This window comes from Chelonoidis abingdonii, chromosome 20 (assembly GCF_003597395.2).
Source record: "Chelonoidis abingdonii isolate Lonesome George chromosome 20, CheloAbing_2.0, whole genome shotgun sequence".
Classification (NCBI taxonomy): Eukaryota; Metazoa; Chordata; order Testudines; family Testudinidae; genus Chelonoidis; species Chelonoidis abingdonii.
In genome coordinates this window covers 16,681,358-16,694,053 of record NC_133788.1, presented here as the reverse complement: position 1 = coordinate 16,694,053, position 12,696 = coordinate 16,681,358, and the positions used below count along the sequence as shown (strand labels likewise).

Below are 12,696 nucleotides of genomic sequence, written 5' to 3'. Positions count from 1 at the left end.
CTAAACTCATGAAGCATTCGTCTAAAATAACATCAAGCTACTTTCTGGGGTAAAGCTGCGGCTCTGGTCCTACTTCAATAGGCTCAGTGCTTCAGAATGCAAAAGTGGAAAAATGGAAATTTCGCTGTACTTTTGTCTCAATGTTAAGGTTAACACCGTCACCTGCTATGGTACTTTGATGTCTGCTGAACTGTTCCTGACAAGTATCTTACAAAGGTGTGTAAATAGAATTTGCATGCACGCTGTTTATAAGAAGCACCAAAAACACCTGAGATTGTGCTGTATCAGAGAAATGAAGTTGCAGGTAGTCTGAGGTTCATTGTTCCTGAACTCTGTTGGATTCTGCCCTTTCAGCACTACCTTCTCCCCAAAGACCTGCAGCTTGTCTCAAAAGTACAACATTGTAGATGTCACAACCCTAAAGCTATAAGTATAAGCCAGAGCTAAAACTGAAACAAATTCAGAATCCTCCATTTCCTCTTCTCAACAGTGATTAAAGAAACCCATTCCTTTTATGCACAAGACTGTACAGCTCTCTCTCAGTTCTGATCTGGAAAAAGTACATCTACAGTAACAGCCAGTACAATTGTCATTTTTATATTAGCTGCATCAGGCTAGGAGCTGTCCCCTGGATGCTTGATGGCCTGGGGAACAGCCTGAAGAAAGAAAAAATGCATTAGAAGTCTTCTTCCACTGCAGGAAGTGACAGGATTAGGAGCCTAGGAACAGAGTCCAGCTACCCCACAGCCCCCATTTCCCTCAAATTCCTGACCATTTGTGCAGATGGCAGCATCTTCTAGCTGAGGATGCATGCTGCTCCTTTGCAGAGGAGCAGCAGTGCATGGGCTACAATACATGCACTGGTCCTGATGGTGGAATCCTGCATCTCCCAGTATTGCCATTGTCCTCTCCCAGTACCAGAAAAAGCCATAGTCGTTGTACAGTACGCTGTTCAAATACTTGCTGAGCTAGCTGATTTGGAATATGTTCAAGTCAATTTGCGACTCATCCCATTTTCAGAGTGCAGCAGGAGTATTACTGTATCTCAATACTTTAGTGGTATTTGGCTAAAAGTACAGAAGTATTTTAATTTCAGCACTCTGTGATTAGGTGATGTATGAGCTGCTAGCAAATCATGCAACTGTGCAGCAGTAGTTCATATCTCTCCATGAGATCAGCAAGAAGCCTGCTCAAACATATTAGGAAGCATGAAAATTCCAGACTGTTCCGATTTGTCATCTTCCAGGTATAAAGACCATACAAAATTATGGCACAAACATCACTAGATTAATGTAATAGTACATACTATGGGATACATGGCTGCTTAAGTTGCTCAGTGGTCGAGTGCTGGTTGTGCTACTTAGACTTTCAGAAACCACATATTCATATCTAACTCAGGCCTCTTTCCTGCTACAGTAGCTAAACTGAGTTTCATGCAGTTCACTCTCTTTTGCAAATAAATCCTTAAAAAAATAAAATGCTGGCTGCAATGTGTGGACGTTAATGATCCCAAGACAGTGACCAGGAATTTCACCCAGGACCACGAGCTAATCGTTTTCTTCCTGTTACTCCTATCCTTTAGCATGCACCACAGCAACTGGTACGCTGACAGTTACAATTTGGTAGTGTTATTATGGGGAAGTGGTGGTAACCCTTCTATTTAAGATTGCCAAACACTTCCCATTATAATTTTTACCTCCAACTGGCATCTGTTGGTATTTTTCTGAGAGCTCTAAGGTCCTCTATGACTTTTAGTAGGGACTCAATATTATTGAACTGGGGAAATCTTTTAGATGATAGGTGCATATATGAATTCAGACAGATTAAATTTCAGAACAAGACACCAATTTCTACATAATTCCTAATAAATGTATTGTTTTATAGGCATCATACAACAGACGTGTGAAAAGTCACGTAATCTGAGCCTAACTTGGAAATAAGCAGGAATCTGAAGTGACTGTTGATCAGTTTTTATTTTGTCTTACTTTACAAAACTTGTACCTTAGAAAATGGCTACAGACTTCAACAGAACAATCAGCAGTAGCCTATAGTAGATAATGTATGCATGGCTGGGATCCATTTACAAAATGGATTAACGGTGACAAAGCCTGGAGGAGATGGAACTCTTAGTGAGAGTGTATTGATGCAGAGCTATCCAATAACAACGACAGTCACATGTGAAAGGATCATCCTTGTCAAGAAGCAGCCACTACCCCACTGTTAGAACTACATGGTAAGGAAACAGTGTATGAACAGAGTGGGTTTAACAAGTGAAGAGAGAGCAGAATGAAGGGTGTGGGGGGGGGGGGGCGGTCTTCCTTTTCTTACGTAACAAATCAAAGATATGTCTGCATACATGTTCTGCACAGGATATATGAACAGACTGAAGAATCTTTGTTTTAGAACTCTCCTTCTGAAGGTCCTGTTTATTCTGTTTTGAGGTTTAAGATTACCCCTACAATAAAGCTTCAGTGGTGTTTTTACAATTGTTTGATATGCTTTCCTGTCCCTTTCTACTGCTGTAAGTGATGCCACACATCTATTTCAAATTGATTTATATGGCCAAAAAAAAAAAAAAAAAAGTAAATATAGTTTTAAGACTGCGTCTTTAAAGTCTATCCTGTATGCAAAATGAACAGAAACAATGTGCTTAAGGAAATCTTCAACAGCTGTCCTTACCCAGCACAATAGTAAAGCTTATGTGCTCTGATCTTACCTATCTGACCCCCTTAGCTATAACTTCAGAAAACATTCGAAGGGTGGTTTTATACCTCAATCTAGAATAAACAGTGTTCTCAAGAAACGATAATGAACCACATAATACTTATAACCCAAGCAGATGCTATTTGTGAGCAACTGCTCGGATGCTTGGGGTATTTCATTACAGGAGCACGCTCTTGCACTTCTATAAGAAGTACTCTGATGGACATCCTCCACCAGTGTTCCATTAAGAGTTTTCTTGCGTTAATACTAAATATATATAAAAAAGGGAAGAAATGTTGGCAGTGAGTGATCACGGTCTCTTTCCCCAATCCTTTGCTGCCATCCTACATTTTCCATGTCTAAGATTCGAATAGGTGAGTAGTTTCAAACTCAGTTTGTCAGGTGGCAGGATCATTCACACAATGCAGTCAACTTTCTGGACCAGTCTGTAATTGAGAGTCATTTGTTTGCTTCCTTGGGTTTCTTTTCCTTAATATTTTTCTGGATAATTTTCCTAAGAGAAAGAAAGAATAACAAATTAGAGATTAATGCATCCAAGCGTATTTATACTTGAAAGATGACCCACGAATCTGAACCACTCATTAGCCTCCCATTACTGATGTCTTTTTGCCTACTTACATTGCAGACTTAACATTCAGTGCACTTAATATAAAACAAGCATCTAACAGCAACAATCTTCAGATGTGTTTATCTCTAATGCAGTACTGGGCCTTTGTGACCAAACTGTGCCAGATCCCCACGTACACAAACAGGGACTCAAATTAGACCAATAAACCAGTTTCATATGGTCCTAAAATAGGGATGAGTTTATGCCATCATCATTTAAACATTCATCATTTGTAGTAACCCAGTGTACGATCCAGCAACCTTCTTTTGCCTCTTCAAATCAGCAATTGTTTCTCTTCATCTTATGTCACACTGAGACGTGTGTCTCTGTCAGTCAAGCCCAAGCCCTTGGAAATCTGTTCCACTGGCCCAGAGACAGACAGATTCTAGGCATTCTTGACTGCAGAGGTTAAGCCACCGTGAATGGTGACTACAGGTTTGTTATTTCTGTTAATATTTCATATTCTTTAAAAACTTCCAGGAAGGAGAGTGGATTGGCTTGGGTGATTGACAGCTGTCTGGAGAGCTATACTTCAAGGTCACAGGTTCAAATTCAACCCAGCTTCAAAATGAGCTGAATCGCTACCATTCAATAGTTGTTTGGTGGCATGTAAAAGGAATTATTGGCCTCAATCTGGTTCCCAATGAACAGATGTTCGCACGAAGAGTCACCACCGTAAATTGGCACCCTTACTAGCAGTCTCAGCAGAGAGGTCAAGGACTGAATTGGTTACTGAGATTGGACCAGAGTTGAGCCATCCAGTTCAGGTATGAAGCACACTGACAGGGAAACATGGGGAAGCTTGCACCGCTGGTGCCACTGCTGGACCTATGTTGTGGATAATGTATCTAGAGCTGTAAATTGAGCTATCCATGTAAACAGCAAATTTACATACAATTTTCTCTTTTTTTAAAAATCTGAAGTTCACTCTCTCCCTATAGGTAAATAAAAACAGATTATCCCTCAGGCCCTTTAGAAAGAAACTACGGTACGTACTTTTTTTTCTTGGCTTTTTCTAGTAAGTACTGAGGAGTGGTACGAATGTGCTCCCTTTCCAGTGGTTTCTTAATCAGTTTCTTCTTTTGTTTGCTGAATATGGCATTTAGGAAAATAAGATTAAGGCTCTGTTAAAGGCAAGCTCAACATCTGAAATAATACTAGGTACTTACAATACCTGCAGATCCTCCAAAAAATAATTCCCAACAACTAATGCAAATTTTGTACAGCTGGTTTATTCCAAGGATTTAACAATTCAGCTAGCCTGCTTTTTTGGAGTTTCCCCTTCTCTGTCCTTGCCCCAGAGTGGCTGCCTCCCTCTGGAGAATTAAGCCCATCTTTATTTTAAATAGGTTTTAAAAATAGTATGCATTGCTGAAACACATGTGGACAATGGTATATATAAACAGATTTCTAGCTTTGTGTTAGAAGTGGTCAGACCTATATGAAAAAAAAGATACAAATAGTATTTTATTTTGTTTTGTTTTTTAGAAACAAACACATTGAAAATTTCAGCAAACGTCCAGAAACAATCTTAGCAGTTGGGCACTGTTAGAGGCTGGCAGTCCTCCAGGATTTTATGCTCATTAGAGCTCTGAACCTGCAATGAGCGCCACCTATGCAAAACGGGGATGCTAGGAGCGGATTCTTAGAAACCTGAGGATTCAAAGGACATAATTGTTTTTACAGAATTTAAGACAAGTGCTTTCTTAAAAAAGAAACTCTGGGAACAGCTATTTTTATTCCTAAAAGTGCAGCTATAAATTTACCCATGTAAACATGTAAAATAATCAGAAGGAAGAAAAACTGGAATCATATTCCCTTACAGCAAAACATTCCTTGTTTTGTTTCTAACTGTCCAACATAATCATCCAGACTAAAAATGAAAATATCTGTATTTGATTTGTTAAATTCAAACTACTAAAGAAGTTAAGTTTTGGAAGTCTCTCTTGTCCTGCTTTTATCCACACAAGACGTAATTTAATTATGTTTACTAATGTGTTTTGCTCACATCTATTCAATGCACCTGGTGCTACAAACAAGAGGCCAACATCAAACTTCACCCCCCCCGCCACCATTTTAACTACCTTTCATAACAAATGTCGAATATTAATTCTGACAATACGTATGAAGAAAAGTTGAAAGCACCTGCACAGAAAGAGCAATATCTAACAGATTGCTTGCAACTCTCCTAATCTCAAATATCACACAAATCACAAGGGAGAACTAAAGTAACCTTACCTTTGCAGTTTGTGGAAGGCTTTTATGTAGTCTGGCACAGGACAGCCAGCCTGCTGGATAACATTGGCTACACTGGAAGAGAGGGAGGGGGAAATATCAAACAAAGTACTGAATTACTGAGTAGATATCTTGTTATTTAATGCAGAACAACTATTTCTAGGAAGTAGTTAAGTTACTTCTCTCATCTGCAAGGAAAAGAAATGAGCCAGGGAAGTCTGAAGCAGAAAGAGAAAACAGTAACAATCAAATGATACAGATGAAAACGAAACACTCAAGTTCACTGGCTTGTAATGAACTGAAACTAAAATTCCATTAGTATAGTAACTATGGTAGGTAAATGACTGGAGTAATGAGAAGCCAAAAAGGAAAGTTTTGCCAAAGACTTAATTCACAAGCATCAGTAGGCTGAGGGATGAGACTAGGACCATAGGTTCAAAACCACTGCAGAACGCAGAAGATTCTTGAAAAAACTATCAGCAGTTTTGTTTGATAGTGCAAGGCAAGAGACTTAGGAGGACGAAAAAAATAGCACCCACAGTTACGTAGCAGACCAGGTCAATTGCATTGACCTTACTGCTATTAAAAAGTCACACGATCACCAATTCCACCAGTGAGCCCTGATATTTCACTGTATGCTTATAAACTGTGCTGTTAATATATCAGTCCCTTGTATTGCGATTATTGGGTTTGAGTGCAGCAAGTGAGAAGACACTGAATTCTCTATCAGTGCATTCACAAAACATATCAAGGTTAAGGTTCCCACACTAAAGGGTAATTTGGTGACAGATCACCTTGTAAGTCCAAATATGGAGAGCTGAGAACTGAAACTTTTATGCTGGGGTAAGGAATTTAATACCAAATGCACAACCATTTGGTAATTGTTTGTCCTGAGAAAGGATCCTGCAACGTGGGAGTGAAACTTAAGGAGGATCACTGTCACATTTCCCAATTTACCTTCGTAATAAAGGTTTATCATCTTCAGTAAAAAAGGTAACTGCTTTTCCTGTGTGTCCTGCTCTTCCAGTACGACCTGTCAAAGACCAATAAAGTTAAGAGTTTTTACTTTAATACTTTCCAGCAGCTTAATGAAGAAGTAATTCTTCCTCCCTAACTATCACCAAGTGCAGTTTGCCAATACATGACTTAGCAGTTTTCACTTAGCCACGTAGTTCATCATGAGTAAGAGTAACAAGTTGCAACTATGAAGGATATAAAAACACTTTACAAACAAGAATTAAGGATCATAAAACCTCTTGGAGGTATGCGAGAAACCCAGTTTTACGGATGGACGAACGGAGGCATGAAGTAGGTTAAATGATGTAGCAGAGTCAGTGTCAGAGTTGGGGTAATCCAGAAGGCTTGATGGCAAGATTTCTACTCTAAACACCAGACAACACTCTCTATTCAAAAGCTAACACAGACAGAGAACGAGTCCACACATCCTGCTTTGTCCAAGAACGCTTACTCACCTATCCTGTGGATGTACTCCACGGCACTGGTTGGGAAGTCATAGTTAATGACCATATTCACTCCTTTGAAGTCAATCCCTCGTGCTAGCAAGGCTGTGCAGATGAGCACCCAAATCTTTCCAGCTCTGAAACTGTGCACCACATTATCTCTCTGGCGAAACACAAATTGTGTAAGTGACCTTCTAATTAGCAGTTTGAGAACGGAAGAGGTATTGATATCTGCCACCATCATACTAAACAGTACGTCCAATTCCTACCCTCTCTTCAAACAAAAGACCACACAGTCATGACACAAGACCACTTGTCACGCAACTACCGCAGATGGATGTTCTAGTTTTTACACGACAGCTTGTACAATCTGCTTTCTGAACAGTTTCTGTACAAGACAACTGCATTTACCGACTCCTACCTGTTGCTGTGTTTTGTCTGCATGGATGACATCCACATTGATCCCTTCGTAAATGAGCTCATGGAAGAGCTCTTTAGCCCTTTCAATGGACTGCACAAAAACAAGGACAGGAGGAGTGAATCCCTGCAAGAGAACAAGCTTGTTTAAGGCTCTCAAGGTTTCTGCTTACAAGTCCTTTTCCCACTTCAGTTCACCTTCAGTACTGTGCTGCCATGGATTTAATCCGCCTGCATAGTTTACATTTCAGACGGTGATTTTTGCCTGACAAAACTCTCCTGAGGCCTGGATTAATCAGATTCTGACTTAGATGCATTACACCTGGGCTTTGGGATGAGGACTAAATTTGCAACATAGAAAGCAACAATCTATTTTTCAATTTAGAACAGAGGTGGGCAAACTATGACCCGCGAAACCCTCCTGCCCAGCCCCTGAGCGCCTGGCCCGAGAGGCTACCCCCCGGCCCCTCCCCTGCTGTTCCCCCCTCCCCCACAGCCTCAGCTCACCACGGCCCCAGCACAAGGTTCTGGGTGGCAGGCTGCGAGCTCCTGGGGCAGCGCAGCTGCAGAGCCCGGCCCAGCACATGATGCATGGCTGGTTTCAGTCGGGCGGCATGGCTGCCTGTCCTGGTGCAGCCACGGTGCCAGCCACCGGTGCTCCAGGCAGCACGGTAAGGGGGCAGGGAGTGGGGTTGGATAGAGGGCAGGGGAGTTTGGGGGTGGTGGTCAGGGGCCAGGGGTGTGGACGGGTTGGGGTGGTGAGTGGGCGGGGAATAAGGGGGTTGAATGGAGGCAGGGGTTCTGGGGGAGCAATCAGGAAGGAGAGGAAGGGTTGGATGTGATGGTGGGGGACAGGGGTTCCAGGGGCAGTCATGGGACAGAGAGAAGGAGGGGTTGGATGGGGCAGGGGTCCTGGGGGTGAGGCTGTCAGGAAGAAGAGGGGGGTTGGATGGTGCAGTGGGGGGCAGTTATGGGCAGAGGGTCTGGGGGCAAGCAGGGGACAGAGAGAAGGGGGGGTTGGATGGGGCAGGGTCTGGGGGGGCTGTCAGAGGGTGAGAAGTGGGGGAGGGGGTAGATAGGGGGTGGGGGCCAGGCCACACATGGCTGTTTGGGGAGGCACAACATCCCCTAACCAGCCCTTCATACAATTACAGAAACCCAATGCAGCCCTCAGGCCAAAAAGTTTGCCCACCCTGACCTTGAAGAAAGAATTGAGTGGCTACACAACTACAAAACAACAACAACAACAACAACACATTTTCAAGTAAAATTTACTTGACAATGAACCGTAGAAATTCCGTCTCTATTTTATGTGACTCTGAGTTAAAAAACAGAGACCAAAATATACATTCGCTCTTTTTCCAAAGCAGCACATTGTGCACTGCAGCTGCGTTAGTAAGTTAATAAGCAGGGAAGAAGGTGCTCTGTCACCCATAACTACCTTTTTAACTAGGTCTCTCATTGCCAGTAGTTTTCCTGTCTCTGAGCCAACAAACAAGAGCTCTTGATCTACTGTCTCCGCTGCAGCGTTTCTGAAACAAAAAATCAAATCACACACAAAGAAGTCATTGTTAGTGTCTCACAGGTATAAGAATTTTACTACTGAGAAAAGAAATACTTCACGTCTTGCAGTAATTTCTCCAATACACCCTCCTCCTCAAGGTAATGCTCCCTACTCTGAGTGATTAAATACTCAAAGCAGAACACTACCTTCCCCTGTTGCACAAAAAGGACCCATACATGCATAATATTGCCCCGCAGATCTGATCGTTGAGATGCTGAAACTGTGGCAGCAGTTGAACAGCTGATGAATATAGAACTAAACGGAGAAGAGATGCAAGTAGTTCTCTGCCTATGTAGGGGCCAACAGCTGGCTGAATGAGACAGGAGATCCCACAAGAAAGACGACCGAGTCAATACCTGCACACTTACCTTGCTCCAACAGACACCAAAATGATATTGTCCAGGTTGAGTTTGCACCATTGCTCTACATCGAATGCAAAGGTTGCGCTGAACAAGGCTCTTTTGACAACATGGGACGTGCATGCCAGGAAAATGGAGGCTAACTGGTCTCTGAACCCCGACTTCCCATCTTCAAATAGTTTGTCTGACTCATCAACCACCAACCATTCAACTCTAGGAAAAACAAGATTTTTCTGTTCAATAGTAGCAGCTTATACGGGAGAAAAATACAAGTCCTGAAAGGACATCATAGGTTTAAATTTTGTGCATGCATAGTTCTAGCACTTGTTCAGAGATTCTGACAGGAAGAAAGTCACTAGCAAAAACAAACTTTAAAAAACCCCTCTTCATACCTTGTCAAGTCTATGACTGGAGGATCTTGTTTCAGCAAATAAATGAGTCTGTTTGGAGTAGTCACTAGTATATCTACAGAAAAAGCAAAATAATGTTAAAGAGAAGCGGGGGGGGGGCGGGTGTTTCTTGAAATAGATATGCAGCATGGTCTGAAGCACAGCCTTGGATCCACGAGCACTAATCTGTTGAAGTGACTCGCCAAGGCCTCTCAGCAAATCAGTGTAGGTCATCTCCTGTGTTTGATTACCATCTGTAAAAATGGAGCTGTTCATTTATTTTATTAACTTTAAACATAAGGACGTTGTGAGGATGTGTTAACATCCAGAGGTTATATAACTAAAGTCTTGTTAAGTAGAATATAGTTCACAACGTGGCGGTGGACAAGATTCGATGGCAGAGCCCAATGATTCTGCATTAATAAGCCCCACAAAGCACTGAAGGGTGCCACCTCTGCTTTCAAGAACCAAACTCAGCTACATGCCTGTATCCCACAACTGAGGACACAGCACAGTTTAGTTAAACGCTTGTTTTCTCCTCACCACCCCAAGCGCTTTCCCCGTATTCCAAGTGGCATTTGTTTTGGTACAGCAGAGGTATCTCTTCACCCTTTTTAATTTTCTGGAGCTATTTCCTCTTCCTCCCACCTTTTTTAAATGTCTTGATTCCAAGGATATTGTATTCCGAAGCCAATAACTACAGGGACTTGGATGGCACTTTACTGACCTGTTTAAATCATACATCACTTAAAACTTGGGTAGATTTCAAAGACTTCAGAGAATCCCTATGCAGTCATTAGAATGAATTACCAATTTAGATGATTTGGCCCAAACTTCTGGTTGCTTTCAGTTGCTTTATGGATCATATGTATTCTGCTCAGTCCCTCAGACAGCTTTACCACTTCGTGGGTCTGAAATATACAACAATACATGGTGGGATAGCTTGGAACACAACAAACAACAAAAAGTACACACAAACCGCTACACAGAGTGTAATACATATATGGCTTCAAAAACAATCAGATCAGATCGTCTTGCGGGAAAAAACAACCAACTTTTAAACTGAAGTAATTTTTGACACACAAAACTACAGGCTTCCAACCACATGAATTATTCACTTGCACAAAATTCTCCCCATGGGTCTGCACACCACATTGTGACTCTACTGGCTGCTCTCACTACATACACAAACTCCACTGATGTAAAATGGAACTCACGAACAAAGCAGAAATTGATACTATGAGTTAAGACTTTTAAAAGGATGTTTGCCTCAAATACAGAAAGAAAGTAGCACAACATCTCCTGTGCTATTGTCTGGAGCATAACTGTTTAAAAAGTTGTAATGGAATTTTAAACAAAATCAGGAGTCTTCAGTCCAGTCTCCGTTCTAACCATGTTTTACAATTTCATAATACCCCAAGCATAGTAGGCATAGAAGACAAACGTGAACCTTTTGTTCGATTTCTTTAAACATTCTTCATATACATTTGAATTTTATGCAGATAAATTCTGAGGGTAAGGAAAGAAAAACAGGTCCACGCAAGCTCTTTTTCTGAAACCAGAATATGGGAGTACTTACAATGAAACAGTGCATAACTATTCTATGGCAATTAAAAAATCTCTACTGACTAGCAAGTTCTCGGGGTAAGGTGATAGATCAGAGCTCTAAATCCTTTATTCATAGGTTGTTCAGATGTGTTTATAAATAGGAAGCTAAAAGCCAAGTCTTTCCTGATCCAGTGGGAGCTGAAGCACAGAAGTTCCGACCCTAGAATCTACCACAGAAAAAAGCTGAACATTTACATTTAGTGTTTTTATGATGCAAAAAGCTGCATTAATAAAATAATCCATCAATCAGGAAATGCAGAAGTAAGCTCTCACACTGGTGTTTTACCTCAACAATATTTGCACTACTGCAAGTTGGTTATATTGTAACTGCCTTCCTAGCAATAGAAGATCCTGAATTTGAGGGAAGTTAACATATAGATTTCCATAGCTATACCATCACAAGATTTGAGTATGAACTACAGTATCTATGTTTACTCTATTTAAAATAACATTTCATGTTCCGAATGGGAACTCTCTGTCTCGAGTCATACCATCTCATTGTATATCAATGTAGTACAAGGAAGACTTGAAGCATGACTGGAATGGTTTGCATCTGAATGGCGTAGGGACCTGGAAGCCAGCAGCTTGAATATTCTGGCATTATTTTTAGGCAGGATTTTATATTCTGCTTGAAAGCTGCTCAAATGTGGCAACTGGGTTCAGGGAGATCTGTTCCTTGATATTAATCTTGTGTTATTTCCTGAATGTTTAATCTAGTAAGGCAAAATGTAAAGATTAACACAACATGTCAAGAAAAGAATAGCAGCCACTGTTCTCCAATAGTACATTTTCAGATAAATTGATTAGCCTCATACACCTTTACGAAGGTATTATTTTACAGATGTGAAATGTGACTTGAACAAGTTTCACACAGGGAGAGTTGAGCGCTATTTTCAAGTTTCTGATCAAGTCTCTGATTCCCAATTTCCTGTTCTCTTAACAACCAACCAGGATGCCTCCCAAAAATACCCATAATTGCTCTAAATATTTTCACCTTAATACGTTTTAAACCATTCTCCTAGAATGAAAATTACAGCAAGTCACAACCTTTAGAGCTTATTGTCAGCATTTAAGTTCCTCCATTAACAGCTGCTATTACTACGAATAAAGACAGTGATCTGGCAAAGACTATTCGCGTGCTTAATTACACATAGGAATACAGTAGACGCTGACCAGTCACCACACACTTCATAGGAACAGGGAGTACACATCAGGTAAGCACAGATACAAAAAAAAAAAAACGTAAATACAATATTGTGTTAAACGTAAACTACTAAAAATAAAAGAGAAACACAAATTTTTCTTCTGCATAGTAACGTTCAAAGCGTATTAT

General features: G+C 41.0%; 1 protein-coding gene across 1 annotated transcript; it reads right to left on the bottom strand.

The window, feature by feature from the left end:
- Window positions 1–1,954: 1,954 nt before the first annotated feature.
- LOC116824203 (putative ATP-dependent RNA helicase DDX52) lies at window positions 1,955–11,931 on the bottom strand. The gene is given in 14 exon segments (XM_075059559.1): window positions 1,955–3,164; window positions 3,166–3,217; window positions 4,328–4,420; window positions 5,570–5,641; window positions 6,524–6,599; window positions 7,039–7,189; window positions 7,448–7,570; window positions 8,885–8,975; window positions 9,376–9,579; window positions 9,759–9,852; window positions 10,570–10,666; window positions 11,381–11,478; window positions 11,481–11,523; window positions 11,890–11,931. Coding segments are annotated over 14 exon segments (1,254 nt in total). The 5' UTR covers window positions 11,917–11,931; the 3' UTR covers window positions 1,955–3,131.
- Window positions 11,932–12,696: the final 765 nt, after the last annotated feature.